The sequence below is a fragment of the Dermacentor albipictus genome, chromosome 10 (assembly GCF_038994185.2).
Source record: "Dermacentor albipictus isolate Rhodes 1998 colony chromosome 10, USDA_Dalb.pri_finalv2, whole genome shotgun sequence".
NCBI lineage: Eukaryota > Metazoa > Arthropoda > Arachnida > Ixodida > Ixodidae > Dermacentor > Dermacentor albipictus.
In genome coordinates, this window is record NC_091830.1 from 53,044,081 (window position 1) to 53,062,795 (window position 18,715).

General features: G+C 42.8%; 1 protein-coding gene across 1 annotated transcript in view; it reads left to right on the forward strand.

Annotated features, from left to right (window-relative positions):
- LOC135907648 (chymotrypsinogen A-like) overlaps positions 1-11,743 on the forward strand; it is a 31,888-nt gene extending 20,145 nt beyond the window's left edge. Inside the window, exons 6-8 of the mRNA XM_065439345.2 lie at positions 3,927-4,038; positions 7,843-7,994; positions 11,359-11,743. Of these exons, the coding sequence (XP_065295417.1) occupies positions 3,927-4,038; positions 7,843-7,994; positions 11,359-11,568 (474 nt within the window). The 3' untranslated portion in view covers positions 11,569-11,743. The remainder of the gene's footprint in view (positions 1-3,926; positions 4,039-7,842; positions 7,995-11,358) is intronic.
- The last annotated feature ends 6,972 nt before the right edge of the window (positions 11,744-18,715 follow it).

An 18,715-nucleotide genomic window follows, 5' to 3' on the forward strand; every position in this document is an offset into this window, starting at 1 on the left:
GCTGCTGAACAAGGTATCCGACACTATCACAACTGATGTAAGGACAAATGCTTTCAGAGCAATGCAGGAACAAAATCGGTGACACAAGCTGGATGTTGGGTTTCGTGGCAGTATCTTCAATGAAGACCTGTGATCGTCGCTTTTGGTCTGTTTTTTGGGGGTTTCTTGCTGTCTAGTCATGTAGAATGCAGCTTTATCTTTTACGCTACCACCAGGGATGAACTTCTTGGAACAGACCCTATTGCATTTGTCTGCTGCTCACAAATTTTAGCAGCTTTTCTTTTACCACAACTTTCGGTCTTTCTTTAACTTCAAATTTAGAGTTTCTGAAAAGTTAGTCATGCATCAGCCATTCATTATCGATAACCTTGTTTGCAACCAGGCCCTAAAGATCTTGAGAGGGCATTTATGCAGCTTCTTTTTTGACGATCAGCGACGTTGTATTTAAAACTGCTCAATTATTCTTAAGAAATTTATGTCTAGCCTTGTGTCTATGTCTTCTTGGTATTTTCTCTCTTCCTTATATCCTCTATATCTACCATCTATAGCCAGGTACGCCTGCAATGGCTGTCCTGCTATCAATTTGTTTTCTGATTTTATTCCACCAATACTCAAAACATCTCTCCCCTACTTATCTCGACTGAACGGTTAATGCCTACATCCACTCCATATCTCAGGGCTTCTGGAAGGTGGACGTTTCCCAAAGATTTCACTGGGTGAAAACCGTCGCCTTCCATCAAGTTATGCCGAGTTGCCTCTGGGTTTTTGCTGCGGCAGAAACATGCCTACAGATATTGCCTTTAATTTTATTTCTTGCCATTCTTGTAAATCTCCTTGTTCTTTTTTGTTTCCATTCTTGGTATCAAATTTACAGCCTCTCTTCCTCTTGCTTCCTTTCTGATGACTCCTGATTGTCTATTTAGGCTTTCAGTTATGCCGTACCTGGTTGCCAATTTCTTTGACATTTTCCCTACATTTTATTGCCGTGCTTTTCAGGTTCAGATATTGGCGCGCTTTAGCCATCTGTGCATTTTCATCCATGTCACTGAGTCCCTTCTCGAAATTTATTTTGCTCTGCGCTTCTTTGACTTCAAAAGAGGCCAAATCCGCGCCTCCCTACACTGCCTCATTTGTGGTTTTACCATGGGTTCCCAATTGCGAAGCGGCCTACCGATCTTTGGTTAACATCCAATCGCGACAGGATGTCTCATGTTAAGCACAGAATTGAACTTGGAAACATTACCTTTGGCGCCATTACACATTTCTGCATTTCTTACACCATCTCATACTTATTGGAGCCCCAAAGTTCTCCATGTTTCAATATTGCTGCAGTACACTTCTTTTTCATTCTTGGATCATCTTGGTAGATACTTGAGTTGGTCTTTCCTTTATTTATGCGTACACCAAAGTATCTATATTGCTTGACTATGGGTATCACTTGTTGTTGAATCGAGACCACGCCATCGCTCATCTCTTGATCAAGCAATATAAGTCCCCATTTCCATGTGCTAAACTTCACGCTTAGCTTTTTCTTTGCACTGCCACACACACCACCGTAAGGTTTCGTAGAAAGTGCAAGTGCGACAACACCGTCACCGCTCGCCCTGCGTTGTAAGCGCAAGTGTAATTGTGCCAGGGGAGCCGGCAATCGCGGCTCAATGTCACCCGGGCGAAAGGAACGGAAGCGGGGAGGAAGCACACCGTCTTCCCTCGAGCGCAATGCACCTAATGTCGCGAGGCATCGGAAGGAGGGCTCCGTTTTTCTACAGCTGCAACTGCGCATGTAATGGCTGTGTGCGGTCGCGCGGCAGTGTCTTGACAGCGTTCTGCATTGGGGCAGAGTCTAGGGTTGTCGGTGGCTCGTAGCATTGTACGTGTTGTGTGTTCTCGGTGCTCACTCTGCGTTGAAACGCTAGACAGCACGAAGGCCACTTCGCTCACTGCTGCTGCCTCGTTTCCTCGCGCCAGCGTTCTGATAGCGACTGTCCGCTGTCATCGAATGTGATGTGTTCATATTTGCTGTGTGCGCTGACACCATGCTTGATAATTTAATTGGGAAGCAAATGTTTACAAATTGATACGGTCGATGAAAGTACTAACCTTACTTCGTATGGCTGTCTGATAATTCGCTATCGCAATCTATGCTTCGGTTTTCCGGCAAACTGCCATATTTTCTTGAAAGTGGTGGTAGGTTACACATTCATTACAGTAATTATGTGCGATGGGCGATTTTTGTGAGAGCTGAGCGGCGGTGAGGGGAAGGGGGGTTGCAGCATTTAGCAGTAGAAACTTCAGATAAAATGCACGGGATGCAGCTGCAGATTCAAAAGAAACGCCACAGCGAAAAAAATATATATTTAAAACAAAAAGGAACAAACCTGCACAAAAGTTGTGACAAATGTCGGCGCATATAGGCTACTAAGATTATTAAAGAAAATATAACATTAGTGCTTGCCTCAGTATGTTATCATGTGTCGCCTTGTCTTTCTTATATAGTAATATTTATTTTTTTAATCTAACTGACAACTGGAGCATTAAACCAATATTTAACTTTGTGAGCGTGCTTGTTCGATCATATTCAATGTAGACTACACAAATATCACGAACTTGCGATTAAGAAGACAGCTAGGTTTAAGGTTTCGTCACGTGCTAAGCATACCGTTATCGTAAAAATTTGAAGGAAACCTTTTATGTGTACGCCGCGTTCGCCAGAACTAAGCCTTGTTAGAAGGCGTGCCACCTCCTAAAGGTCTGTACAATAGGTTAATACTCAGTCATAGTTCTTCACAAATATTTCTGCGGGCTACATACTCACTGATACGTCTATTCACGCTCATTACCGCTTATAAATCTTAATCCTACTCGCGCACATATACACTTATCAGCAGTCATTTAATTTTTCCCGGCACCCAGAAGTTCTTATAATAAATAGCCTTGGCATCTTTTGACCACTGCTGGACCTTGCGTCAATAGGCCCCAATAATAATCATCATCATCATCATAATTATTATCATCATCATCATCACCACCACCACCATCATCATCATCATCATCATCACAGCTGCTCGTACATGCGTCCTCACACACTCATGATGTCCAGCATTTACTCACGTTCGAACATGCTCCAACCCACACACTCCCTGTCATCGTATTTCGGTGATGCTTAAGTCAGCTGGCAATCACTCCTCATATTAAGGTCTACTCAAATCCACCGACATTCATTCTCCTTCATACCCATTTCCAATCATACCTTTCGTAACTCCAATCAGTTTGTTTCATATTGTGCGCCGAGTATCAAATGAAAGCTTTATGGTATGGCTCTGATGACTGTTTCACGATTGCTCTGGCCGAGCTTCTGTTGTTTGGTATGGAGAATGCTGTAAAGATGGTTCATACGGTTAGTAGGCCTAAGAATAGTTCATTACTGGAAATGTTTGTCTTCTGTCCACTAACGCCCACGCGGCTACTCAGTGAAGCTCTGTTTCGTTTGAACGCGAATAACGTTGTCGCACTTGAAAGAATTCTTCAGCTGTAGCTGCTGCGAGATTTGGCGATAAAAAAATACCGCTTTGATTGAATAACCTGGTATATTTTATTATGATAGACTAGAACCTGTTCAATCACAATTCACTATTATAGCCAAGTGTACCTACCATTTGGCCAGTTAAACCTTGGCGAAATTTTGTTCTTAAGCAGCAGCATCACTTATATTACATGTGTTATATGTTTAAGTACGTTGTACACTATTTCCTCAGAGGCCTATATGCAAACAAGATACTTCAGAGCAACGGAACAGTGCATTGAAATTGACATGACTTTAACTACAAAATTTAATGTAAAGCAGTGTGACATAAGCAGGGCGTTATCTGTTGAGGATATGTTCGGCTTGTTTACAATTGATCCCTACTAAACGTTACATTTAACAGCTGCCAGTGGATCTGGAATTCAGTAGGTTCATGAAGCCAGTGTGCCTGCCTACACACAAAATGGATGTTGCAGGAACAATTCTTGTTGTCGCCGGCTGGGGTCAGACAGAAAGTAAGTACCACGATTTCCGCCTTTAATTGGACATTGGTTCTCTTCTTCACAAGAATATGGGCAAATAAGAAAGACCGCAGACATGTAAAAAGATATCACATACGTAAAAGCAAAGTAAAACTATAGATCAACTCATATAATTGTGTTATGCATTCAACCTTAAACTTCGTCTCGTGAACGTTGTCATAGCACACAAATCTGGCAACACCAATCTCACAATGAACGCCAAGGTTAGATCGATTAGCATTGAACCAAAGTGTCGACAGACCGTACTGCAAACGCCGAAACTCGTCATGTACGAGGAATGTGTGAATATATATTAAAGCAACTGCGTCTGATTATATTGTGTGTCCAAGCTAAGCTTGGCCAAGCTGGTCAGCGAAAGAAAAAGGAAAATGTTCGAAACGCGATACAAAATAAGATTACAAGACCTACTGTGTTATGACCACAGAACACCGTAGTTTTTAAAATCGTATGTTGCACCATGTTCGTTGTATCCTTTTTTGTTGTTGAAAACCTTTATTAATGTTAGCTGGTACGCCAATACATGACGAGGGTTCAACTCCAGCCACATCTGGGGAAATTGAAATTATTTTTGCTTGTCCCTGAAGACCAGCACATATGCAGTGATCCATGTTTACGTTAAAAAGGATCCTTGAAGAATCGCACTTATCCAGTTACTCTTAACTCTATATCGTCTGCAATGCTACCATTTCGACGGAAGTTAAGTGGCTGTGATACAAAGATGAAGCAAAGTGCTTCGACCTACGTATAGTATCTTGGCAAATGCACGTTTCGAAGCAAAATTTTCCACCAAAAACTTACCAGATTTCCCTCTTGGGGCTATTTTTGGGGAAGAAAAATGCGTGACAGAAGCTCTCGCCTGAGCCTCCCCGCGAGGCAGCATGAGGGGCGCAGTGCCCACGGTAACGGGAGTGACTATGGGATATCACCGATTACATTGAAGCAGCTGAGATTACCTCGGAGCGGTCTCTACGAGCCTGACGTTCTCCGTACCCGATCTTTATTTCTTGCACCTAAGCTGGTCGTGTGCCCACTCTCCCGTTGATTGAAATCTTCCGCGTAGGCGAACTTTATTTGTATTTTGAGCGCCTGTTTCTATTAAATAGGTTATTACACATCCTTAGTTTCGTATGCATTGTGAAAATTCACACATCTGACACAGTCTCCAGATAGGGCTTCAGTGTGAGAAAATAATTTAGTATTGAACGCAGGGTATGGTTGAAGAAATGTGGTGCAGGGAATTAATGTCGGTGTGATAATGCTAAATGGAAGAGATAGTTGATATCCTAGACAACATTTGTATCACGTAATTTTGGCCTTTGTGCAGCTTATGGCACGTAGGAACATTTATGGTGAGCCAGTGCGGTTACCGAACAGCCTAGATATTTGATGTGGGTTAGCTGCGAATGTCAGAAATGGTAGGCGGCCGTTTTAGCTTTGCCAGCCACCGCAGGTGAGTCTGGTCAACGACTCCGCATTTGCATGTGTTGATTACTTTCAGCCCTTCCCGCAATCTCAGGTACTGGATTTTTCAAGTAGCAAGCAACACTGAGAAAGGTTTGGGTTGTAATAATTGCTTGTATAGGTCATGTAGAAAGAAAAAGGCACAAAATGAGATCAGACGGTGCTTTGAAATAACGAGATTTGTACAAAAAAGAAAGGCAACAAGGCTGTCCAGCAGGCTGCATAGAAGGCTGCGCGACAGGCTGATAACTTATAGTACTGCCACACGAACTTCAGCTAGTTTGGCTTAACATCAACACATGAGCGAAAACATGAACATTTTTCGCCGAGATTGTCAAACAGGCAGTTTAGAAATTCTTCGTATATAAAGACGAAAACATTCTTTGGGGGCGAGTAGGAGGACTATGGAGGGGGTTCCGGTCAAGGCACCTTAATTTTTGTGGGTAAACGGACGCATTTGTAGGCACGGCTGTACAATACGAGAAATGTCGTGAGCAGGCTTTCTCACGCTCCATTATTACCATTCTGACCCTATCTCGGTTAGGTGAGAGTATATGTACGATGAAGCGCACTAGCAGGTTTCGCAGATTTTGTAAAAGCAAGAATGGGAGTTAGCATTCTCCGATAAAAAAAAAATACATGTCTCGTCTTTATTCTTCTATGCCTTGATCTCCTGAATATATGCCCAATAGGTAACTCGGGCAGTTCAGGCCTACGAGAAAATTCAAAATTCACTCGTCTCTATTTATGCGGGCAGAATTCAAATAAATTTTGAATTTGAAATGCTACCAGCGGGTTACGCCTAATGGCTAAATAAAAAAGGCTACATAAGTATTTGCTTCATGACAGGGAGCTATGCCTTCTCAATTAGATTAGCTGAGCGGGGCGTCTTTGGTGAGGCTATCATTTTTTTCTTTCCGGTGTGCTCGGTCGTAATAAAAGACGTCTTTAATATAACCTTTTATTACCTCCCAAAGCACGCTAAACGCAATTTTGATAGCAACTGGGGCTGGTTCTTCCTAATTTCTTTTTTCTTGTCGGCATCTGGAGTATTTCTACACTGCTAACACGTGTACAGTCGAGTGCTAAAGTTCAAAGACCAGAAGTGCCACTAAATTCTTTTCTTCAGTGCTTTGGCATAAAACATGAAATCCAGTGTACTCTCCATGTGCGCCTGCTTGACGAGCGCCATAATTTTATGTCTTTTGACCTTGCACGGGGGTGCTACAGGAAACAAATATTGTTTCTTTACGTATGCCTTGGTCTCTAAACTTTTGCACTCGACTCTACTTGCTGATAAGTTTTCGGGGGACCGAATTTTAACCACTAACAGCCTAAAGTTATCGCTCAGGGCTGGACGCGCGTGGTTTATTTGAAACCCACTCGAATGTTAGCGTTACATAAGGCTACATAAGTAGTTGCCTTATGACAGGGAGCTATACCTTCTCAATTAGATAAGCTGAGCTGTGGCTATCATTTTTTCGTTCCAGTGTGCTCGGTCGCAATAAAAGACGTCTTTAGTAACACTCTTTAATATCTCCCAAAGCACGCTAAACGCAATTTTGATAGCAACTGGGGCTTGTTCTTCCTAATTTCTTTTTTCTTGTCGGCATCTGGAGCATTTCTACGCTGCTGACACGTGCACAGTCGAGTGCGAAAGTTCAAAGACCAGAAGTGCCACTAAATTATTTTCTTCACTGCTTAGGCATAAAATGTGAAATCCAGTGTACTGTCCATATGCGCTTGCTTGACGAGTGCCATGCTTTTATGTCTTTTGACCTTGCACGGGTGTGCTAGAGGAAACAAATCTTGTTTTTTTACGTATGCCGTGGTCTCTAAACTTTTGCACACGACTCTACTTGTTGATAAGTTTTCGGGGACCGAATTTTAACCACTAACAGCCTAAAGTTATCGCTCAGGGCTGGACGCCCGTGGTGGATTTGTAACTCACTCGAATGTTACCTTTCATACTATCTCTTGTCTATGTTCTTGCCGGACCTTGTTGTCCTTGTTACCTTGTTACCGGACCTTGTTACTAGCATCGTGCATTATCTGCGTGTCAAGCGCATCGGATTTAATAGGTGGCTCGTGGACAGCTCCATCGTTATCTCTGATGCTTGACTACCTTAATTTCAGAAAGTACACTACTAGCGTCGCGCATTATATACGCGACGCTAGCAGTCTACTTTCTGAAATTAAGTCTGCTTTCTGATTAAATCCCATCCCTACTTCATCTCGTTCACGAAGGCATTCCTTTTTTCACCGACTGGAACTAGAGATGAATCACCTTGTGCCTTTTTCCATTTCTTTCTCCAGCGGGAAAGGGCAGCAAGAGCCTTCGGCGTGCTGAAGTTGTCGGTCTCACGGATAAGCGGTGCCAAGATGAGCTAAGAACATTCAGAAATAAGATAAAGGCCCCACCTGGACCTGTAATCTGTGCTTTCGGGATAGGCAGTGGAGCCTGTCCGGTAAGTAGGCAATTGAAACGGTGACTTCGGCTTCAGATATCAATCGAGGCGCCAGGTTGTACAGCGTCAATTACACATGGACATAACTCCTTAATTATCTAGGTGCGTTAAGAATAGATCGAATAAGCGGTGATATTTCCTCCCCCCTCCCCCTGCCTGTCCCTAATGTAATCAATGAGTCGGGTTGCTTAAAACACCCTTTGGTTTAGGCTAAAGGTGTTTCCATTTATTTAGAGATTATATATGTCTCTGAACAATAATAATAAGAAAACATCTTGAAGAAGCAGCGCTAACAATGCCCACTACGGTTACTTACACTATACTGCCTGCTGCATAGAGGAGCAATATACAAAATGAAACAAGAAAATGTGCATAGGTTTTGGTAAATAAGATGAATTAGCATATGAAACACAAATGCACTGAAAAATAAGTGAGATTAAAAACAAATTGATTAAATGTTTGCATCATTTACTTTCATGGCCGATGAGAAGTTGTGGCCTTACACAGTCACCAAAAAATGGTCCAACTGGAGCAGAATGAGAAAATTTGATAGCTGCGTCAATATTGCATGTAAAAATAATAATGATCCTAGCATACGATTTGTGATACTCCTCACAATAGTCCAGAGAATACTTGTGGAATGCGGGAGATGAAAATTCAAGACGGAGAGTAAAACATGAACAAGATGAAAGCAGGAGCCACAAGTGGACTTGTCTTTCTCAAGACGACGTATGCTGTCTTCGGCACAGTATATACAGACACTGTTCTTCTAAAGGGGAAAGAGGGTAAAGCGGATGGGCGAGGTGACGACCGAGGGTGGGTTAACAGCCCCGAGGGTGCGCAATCGAAAAGAAATTTTATGTGCTACTGAACGCAGGTGAACGAATGTGAGGTAGTGCCACATTTCAGCCGGTTGACTTCTCACTGTAGATTCGGCAGGTAACAGTACACTTCAAAACACATATTAATAAAAGTACGAAAAGAATGAATAAAGAAAGGGTGGCGGGGAAGTTGGAATATTATTGACAACGCAATAATAAATAAAGAATAAGAAAGCACTAAACAACTCAGTGAAAAATAACCTACTGCTGTTGCCTGTAGTTTGAAATTTCGCATAGCGAAATGATTAAAAAGCTCCTTTTGAAACACTCGCGCACTAAAAGTCCAATATTCTAGGCAGTCCCAAATTCGATAAAAACCAACAGGCATAAAAGTTTCGAAGGAAGCTTTAGAATCTATTCGGTATGCTAAATTTCAAACTACGCCATTAAATTAGGCATAGTTTTTGCCTATGGGTTTTTATTCGCTTTGGGCATTTTGGAATATTGGACTTTTATTGCATAAACTCTTCAAAGGGAGCTTTAAGAGCCATTCGCAATGCTGAATTTCAAACTATAGATCTCTTGGTTATACCTAGTCGGGTTATTGAATTTATTCTTTTTCTTTGTACTTCTTTATCATTGCCACCTCCCTATTTTTTCAGCCTTTTCTTTCTTTCCTTAATATATTTAGTCTTTTTTCACGAGCACTGTCTTCTGCCACTACATTTATTGTCTCATTTATTGTCACTTTTGCCGCTATCTATGGTCTAATTGGGGATAAGAGTTAATGGAGAATACCTTAGTAACTTGCGATTCGCCGATGAAATTGCCTTGCTTAGTAACTAAGGGGACCAATTGCAATGTATGCTCACTGACCTCGACAGGCGAAATAGAAGGGTGGGTCTAAAAATTAATCTGCAGAAAACTAAAGTAACGTTCAACAGTCTCGGAAGAGAACAGCAGTTTACGATAGGTAGCGAGGCACTGGAAGTGGTAAGGGAATTTATCTACTTAGGGAAGGTAGTGACCGCGGATCCGGATCATGAGACTGAAATAATGAGACAAATAAGAATGGGCTGGGGTGCGTTTGGCGTGCATTCGCAGATCATGAACAGCAGGTTGGCATAATTCCTCAAGAGAAAACTGTATAACAGCTGTCTTACTAGTACTACCCTACGAGGCAGAAACCTGGAGGCTTAAGAAAAGGGTTCTACCTAAATTGAGGACGGCGCAATGAGCTATGGAAAGAAGAATGATGAGTGTAACGTTAAGGGATAAGAAGAGAGAAGATTGGGTGGGGGAATAAAGGCGAGTTAATTACATCTTAGTTGAAATCTTGAAAAAGAAATAGGCATAGGTCGGGCATGTTATCAGGGCGGAAGTTAACCGATGGTCATAAAGGGTTACGGACTGGATTACATGAGAAGGGACGCGTAGCAGGGGGCGGTAATATGTTAGGTGGGTTGATGAGATTACGAAGGTTCCAGGGACAACATGGCCACAATTAGCACATGACCGGGCTGGTTGGAGAAGTATGAGAGAGGCCTTTGGCCTGCAGTGGGCGTAGCCAGGCTGGTGATGATGATGATGATATACTGTGCCGAGGAGAGCGTTTGTCGCCTTGAAAAAGAAAAGTCTGCTAGTTGAAACGTTGGCTGCTGCTTTCATCTCCTTTACGTTTTGCTGGTTGTCTTGACATCAGTGTAATGTAGTTTTAAGAACAACAACCAACAGAGAACGACCGCTTGCGGCCATTAAGATATTGCCCCCAGTTAATAAAAGATACTGGGTAAGCTAAGGGACCCAAGTTCTTCAGTAGATTTGATGTGTACAGCACTGCCAAATGCTATTTTAGCACTTTGAAGTCCGATGATTTCCTGTATGAATCGTAATCTCTTGCTCAAGATATTGGACAACGAGAAATATAAAGAAAGATATGTCAGAAATGTGTGCATCAACAATGCCAATCAAACAATTTATCAGCATTATGGTGCAGGCGGACATGGCTCCAATTGAAATTGCACAAATGTACATGGTTCGCATCAATTCGAGCTTAAGCCTCGGCGCTCAATTTTTATGGAGCCTGCTGCCTTATTCACAGAACCTGCATCGGCTGGCTCAATAATAATCTTGAGGTTATTTATGGCCATATTGCAGGTCATTAGGCTGGTAAATTAGAAACTACGAATAGCCACATGCCGTTCACAAGTAACTGAGCTTCTGGCAGTTTATGAGAAAAAAATTATGATTATTGCTGAAACGTCCAGTGGGATTTTCTTTTATTTCGTCAACTCTGCCGATCCGATGTATAGAATATGAAATGTTTTACTTCATTAGCATTATTCCGACAAGAAACATTTCCCATAAAAATGATACTACAATAGGTCTTCGCGTTGCAAGTACGCCTAAAGTTGTTATGACCGTTGTTCATTGTGCTACAAAAGCAAAACCTTCGCTGAAAGTAAAGTTTATCAGAAAACAGTTTTACACTCGTTTTTATATGGTGCCCCCACAATAATCATGTCTTCCCTTGTCACCCACAGGGGGACTCAGGCGGACCGTTAACCCTAAGGGGCGACGATGGAAGAACAGTGCAACTCGGAATTGTTTCTGCGGGACAGAACAAATGCCCCCCAAACAGGCCACCGCTTTACGCGCGGGTCTCAAGTCACATGCAGTGGATCGAAAAGGTTCTACACAACGTCCGAATGTGGAGGAAGTATAAGTTTGTCCGAAAACAAGTTCGCCTGTAATTAGACGCCCTTCAATTGCACCGTAGTGGAAAACTCAAGACGAAAACATTGGCGAAATGGTTAACCATAGTGAAAAACGCAGCGGTAAAACGCATAAACAACCAGTGCGTATGAGAGATGATAAATGCGGCCTAAACTGAGGATAATAATAAAAATGTTTGTTCAATCACTGAAATACTGCGTTTCGGCTAATCGGTTCATGACTTCAGCAGAAACAGCGCAAAATAGCCGCAAGTAAGGATACGTTGAGGGAAAGGAAGGAGGTGAGAAAGCGCCGTCGTCTGTCCCTTTCAAATGTACTGTTATTTTGCGATGTTCTCGCTCAACCCAGGTACGTGAACAAGAGTAGAAAGAAGGACACCAGCCACGAAAAGAATACAAGAAAGACGTGTAGGCTCCACTGACGGGAGCCTTGGTCGCAATGAAATTAAGGACGTGCGATACAATGTTTATGTGGCTTTAAAACATGATGTAAGTAGCGTGTGTAGAGGGGGGGGGGGGCGGAGGGTTCTCTCATTCCGGTTGAGGGTGCTATCTTTCATTTGAATTAGGAGGGATTCGAAGTGGTGTCTTGAAATCACATTTCTTTGTTTTTCTAATATCTTGGCGTTATCCCAATCAATCCTGGGGCGCAAGTCACCTGCAGGCTCTGCCAAGGCGTTTGCTGCAACTTTTTTCTTTTTCCCATCGTTGACAAGCTGCTTGAACCGCTGTTCTAAATTGCCTGTCTCGCCGATATGTACGCAGAAGATGGCCAGCTTCCTTTTCTGGACGTCCTTGCAAAACGTGACCACCACAGTCTGGCACGTTCCGTGTACAGGAATAGCAGACACACAGGCAGGTATCTGCATTGTAATTTAGGGCACCCGGTGAACCAGGAAAGATCGGTAGTAGCGTCTCTTGTCGGAAGAACCAAGCGTATCTGCACAGCGCCACAAAGTAAGGCTGCTGACCTACAAGAACTGCACCAAAATATCTCGGCATGTGGCTACCCGAGGTCATTTGTACACTCGATGGAACGTTATCTGTCTCAGCCCCCAAGGCCTGACTGTGTGCTCCCGAGAAAACGCGCCCCCATAACGTATGTGGCTGGTGTCAGCGAGGGCTTAGCCCGCGTTCTACGTGGATATAACGTCCAGGTAGTTCACGTGCCATCCCAAAAATAACGCCATCGGCTGGTAAACGTGAAAGACATACTTCCGAAGCCAAAGTTTCCTGGCATCGTCTAAGGGATTCCATGTGAAGACTGTGACTGCGTATATATCGGCGAGACAGGCAATTTCGAACAGCGGTTGAAGCAGCATGTCAACGATGGGAAAAAGAGAAAAGTGGCATCAAACGCCTACGCTGAACATGCAGGTCACTTTGGCCACAGGGTATTGATTGGGATAACGCCAAGCTATCAGAACGAAAAAGAAAGAAATTTCACTTCAAGATAACACTTCGAATCCCTCCTAATCCAAATGACAGATAGCACTCGCAACCAGAAAGAGGGAACCCTCACCCCACCTATACGCGCTGCTTACGTCATGTTTTAATGCCATATAAACATGGTAGCACACGTCCTTGATTTCATTGTGTACAAGGTCCCCGTGAGCGGAGCCGAAAAGTCTCTCTTGTATTCTTTTAGTGGTCGGTGTCCTTTTTGCCCTTCTTCATGATGCTACTCGACAAGACGGGCTTCCGTTAAGACCTCAACTTCAACTCAAACACGGAAGCGCAAGGCGGGGGGAAAAAGTCACTTGGAGTGTCCCAATAATTGCTATCGCAATAAAATGCATCGAAGGGCTGCAGGTGAACGCCCAGTAGATGGCGCTCATTGATCTATGAAGTATCAAGAAACGGATTTTTTTCAGAGAAAGCAGCTTTTCAATGTGTAGCGGCACATCCAGTCCCCCCCCCCCCCCCCTAACCCCAAACTTCAATTTGGCCCAACCACATGTTTTAATTTGCCTACACTAAAATTTCAAGTTTGCCCACTCAAAAAGTGAAGTTGGCTCACACCCAAATTGAAGTTGGCCCACACCAAGTTTCAGTTGGCCCACCCTATTTTATATATATATATATATATATATATATATATATATATATATATATATTATCAGCTTCCCCATGCACATTCTAAGGAGCACTATGTATCTCTATGGGTATTGCCTCCGACAATGTTCACCTATCTTGGTTAAAATTGTTCCTTATCGCTCATAAAGCTACTAATCATCTACATTTGCATTATTACAACGATTCAATGTTGTAGCAAATTATGCATTTTTGTGGAGACGCAAAGCACGATTCTTTTCTGATGACTTTTCACCTGACGGAGCTGGGGCACTCGCCAAAGTGTGCTTGCGCATTAAAAGGGAAGTATATGCATGAAAATTTCACATGTAAGCCACATGCCATATAGTTTTTATGAAGATCATCGTCAGCAGGAGCAGCCTATATTGATGTCCATCCCACGACGAAGGCCGCTCCCAGCGATCTCCAATTACCCGTGTCATGCGCTAGCTGATCCCAACTTGCGCCTTCAAATCACGTAAATTCATAGGCCCGTCTAACTTTCCGCCGTCCTCGACTGCACTTCTGTTCCCTCGGCACCCTTCCTGTTAACTCTAAGGGGCCACCGCACTACGCATTACAGGGCTTGACCAGCTCCATTTCTTTCTCTCAAGGTCAACTAGAACATCGGCTTTCCCCCCTTAATATGTGGTCGTCACTGCTCTCTTCCTGTCTCTTGACGTAAGGCTTGAAATTTTTGGTTCCATCGCTCACTGTGTGGTCCTTAATTTGTTCTCGGCTTCTCTGTTACCGTCCAAGGTACTGCCCCATATGTTAACAGCGGTAATTGCAACGATTGTACACTTTTCAACGACTGTGGTAAACTTCCAGTCGGGATTGGGTAATGCCTGCTGTAGGCACTTCAGCCCATTATTATTCATTTGTAAATTTCGTTCACATGATAAGGGTGCCCTGTGGGTGACTGACCTAAACGTATTCCTGCACAGACTCTAGAGGCTGACTGGCGATCACAAATTCTTGTTCCCGAGCCAGGCTATTGAAGATTACCTTTGTTTTCTGCATAACAATCTTCAATCCCACTCTGACACTTTCTCTATTAAGGTCTTTGATCACTTGCTGCCATTCTTACCCAGTGCTGCTGAACAGGAAAATGTAATCAGCAAACCTAAGGTTGCCGATACATTCGCCGCTGATCCTCATTCCAAAGTCTTTCCATTCTGATAGCTTGAATACTTCTTTTAAATATGCAGTGAATTGCATTCAAGAGATAGTGACCTCTTTCTTGAAAGGTAAATATATAATTTTCTTGTGAACCAAGGTTGTTTCGGTGCATTTGTACACATTTACGAAGATATTCCCGAATGACTCCTTCACTCCATGATGTCGCGATGCCTCCATGACTGCTGGCATGTCCACAGAATCAAATGCTTCTTCATAATCTATGAAGACCATATGGACATGTTGATTGTATTTTGTGGATTTCTCAGCTACCTGATTGATGACATGGATATGATCCCTTGTAGAATGTATCATCCTGAAGCCAGCATGCTCTCTTGGTTGACTCAAGTGTTGAGTTAGTGCTATTAGAAATTATTTTGTTTTATTGCTTGATACAGTACTGAAGGAGAGGCAATTGGCCTGCTATTCTTTATATCTTTAACATATCTCTTCTTATGGATAGTAATATTTATGCAATTTTTCATCTCTCTAGTACACTTCAACTCATAAGGCATTGCGTGTAAAGGGCCACAAGCTTTTCAATGATGTATCATCCTTCCTTTGAATAGGTGAACTGTTATTCCACATTATTCTGCGGTTATCCTGCTGCAATCTCAGGCCATATCATCGCTTCTTGACTAGTTATAGAAGGTTCCTTTATATGCTGTTCAGCACTACTTCCCGTGAAGATTTTGTGGCTGCTCGTTGTATTGTACGGTTCAGTATTTATTTCTTCCGCTGCTCATACTACATTATCGCAAGTAGAGCAGCTAAGCAGCATCAGCAATTATCTTTCAGTGCATACATCCTGCGCGGTCCTGTGCCAAGTTTTCTTCTCACTGATTTAATGTTCCGATCATATTTTACTGCTTCCTCATTTTTGGACGCTGTAATTTAGAATATTGATAACTTCCTTCTTGTTTACCAGTTCTATCAGTCTAGCGAATTCAAGCTGACCTCTTGAGTGAGCCGCTTGCATTCTTTTTTTTCCTAAGGTCCTTTTCTTTCCTGAGGTCCTTTTTTCCTTAGGAAGCTTATTGCCGCTTCTGAAATCGGCCTAGTCACCGTTTCATGCATTACCTATATGTTATCTTCATCTTTCTGTTCTAAAGCGTCACATTTGTTTTCGAGCAGCAGCCTTAGTCCGTCTGTTTTTACCCTTACTGCGTCGAATACTTACTACGTGTATGAATATACATCAAAGGAGAAAATGTTTATGTGGAAAATACAGCTTATTCCCACACATACTCGGGGTAGAGAAACCTCGTGAGTTTCTTTATTTTTTCAGCCACAGACGCACATCCCACACAGCAACACATGACAGGACGGACGCCCATCCTGTCATGTCTTTCTGGGTCCTCTTTATATAAGTAGCGCTGGATTACTTTCGTAGGAAAGAAAAATAAGACTGATACTTTGCGATTACATTGTACTACTGGCAATGATAAAGTCGCGGAGAAACGCAAGGTTACGGAAAATTTCGTGGGATGTGAGACGGCGTCCAAAAAAACAGAGGCTCACGTGGCTTTTCTTTCGAGTATATGTGTGAATAAGTTGTGTTTTCTGCATAAACATTTTGTTTTTTGACGTATATTGATACACGCAGTAAGTATTCAACGCAGTAAAGGTTATGTCATGTCTTTCTGCATTCTCGTAGTATAAGTAGTTCTGGATTATTCTCATAAGAAAGAAAAATAATTCATCACCAACTTGCCCCGCAACGTCTTTTGTTAGTGGAGCTCTCGAAGAGGGACCTTCAGCTTCGCCATTCCGGTAACCTTTCCATTCCTACTCCTCCTTTTCCACACTGCTTTTCCGCACTGCACGTTCCATACAGTGTTGAGGTGTCAGCTGCTCACTAGACTTTTACAGTGCGGTAAGCAGGCTTTCCTATTCTCTGCCAGTCAATCACGCTCTCTTCATGCTCCGCAGGTAGTGTATTCAGTACATGCAATTCTAGACATGATATATTGCAGCGAAGCCGTTTAGGGGAGTCCAATAGCCGTTTCTTTATTTATAGAATACCTGCGTCACCTCGAAGGCATTATCACACGTGGGACAGTGGGAGAAAGGTGTGTTAAATTGTTCACACAAGTAAGCAATAAATGTATAAAGCAAAGTAATATCAAGGTGGAACTTACTATAGGTTAACATTTTCAAGCATAACAGAAAATTAAAACTGAGACAGTAATGCACTGTCACAAACAAAGGTGAGAACAAAACTTGTGAATAATGTGTAAAGCAAGTAACATCAAGGTGGAACTTACAATAGGTTAACATTTTCAAGCATAACAGAAAATTAAAACTGAGACAGTAATGCATTGTCACAAACACAGGTGGGAACAAAAATTGTGATTATTAGACAATGAAACACATTCTTCTGGCAACAAATTCCAGTCTGTGACAGCTTGTGGAAAGAAGGATGTGGCCAAACGGTTCGCATTACAACTGTATTAACGCCCCTTCTTTGAGGGGTTGAGTTGAGCTGACATGACTTTGCTCCGACAGACAGTTGTGGCTACCAGTGCCTGCTTGATTATAGAAGATACGGTGGAAGAATTTAAGGCAATTTTTTTCTTCTGCGTGGTTAACGTTTCCAAGCCCAGCAATGCTTTTGTTTCTGTGACACTTTCAAAATGGTTGTAATCACGTGAGACGCAGCGTGCAGCCTGATTTTGAAGTTTTTCTATTACTTGCCTCAAAAAGTCCTGATATGGGTCCCAAACCATAGTGGCATAATCGAGGATGGATCTCACATGCAACAAGACGTGAGACTTTATTATCTTTGGACACTTATTTGACAAGCCTTAGCTTTTGACTGCTCGAAGTGTACGTTCCATTTAAGTTTCGGCGTGAAGTAAACGCCAGTTTCTGCCGCGAAGTAATATGCATCAAATGTCGGTCAGAAAACAGCCGGCAACGACGCCTGCAACGAAGTTGCGGCCTCATGACCAGCAATCGGTGAGGGCTCGCAGACATGCGTAGGCATCGGTAATCAACGTGTTGCGACTTCTTCATTCGGTAACAGGCGCTCTCATCGTCGTGCGATTCTGCTTTTTGTACCGACGTGCGCTTCTCGGGCGATGGTAACCCGTTCCGTAAGATCATGTTCACAAGACATGCCCGCTTGGTTTTTCATTGTTGGCCCTATCGTTAGCAGGACGACCTCTAGAAGCCTCATCACTTGGTGCCCAAACACTGGACCTCTCGGATTCCTCTATTCCCAAGACAGGAAGGGTAACGATGTGATATGCCAATAAAGACCCGCGCGAGCTAATATACAAATAAACGAGTGACTCTGTAAGACTGCGATGCTGAAATTAACAGAAACGTCAACTAATAGAAGCATCGGAGCGCAACTCTTCCCCGACGACTTAGCTTCTCTAACAACTCTTAAAGTGTTCCTTAGTTTTCGTTCGTGAACAGGCGGATGTTACACATTTGCTCCGCCCCCACCAGCAGTTTTTGACGCTCCTTTGGAAGACTGCTTTATCCCTACCACCATGAAGGCCACTCATGCAAACTTAAGAACTGGTAACGCGATTTGCAGCATCTTAGATTGAAAAAAAAAACGGGCTCGCTATGTTAGCCAAGTCGTTTCACGAGCCTAGTCCAATTAAGATGTAGTGTATAGTTATGTCACGACTAGCTGGTGCAGCATTGGCGAAGAAGAAAAGAAAAATAGTTCGTTGGCGTGTCGAGATCAGAAACTTCCTGACAGTGAATAGAATTAATTCGGAAAGCCCTTTAAGACGTTTTTTAGACGTTTTCTTAGGCTTACCTGTGCGTGCGTTGCCCAAAATGTTTCGACTGACCACTGAAGGTTAGCATCAGACTAGTTGGGCCATATGAAACTGACGACCTTCATCACCAAGTGAAAGGTCACTCGGAAAATGCAAAACCTACCAAATTA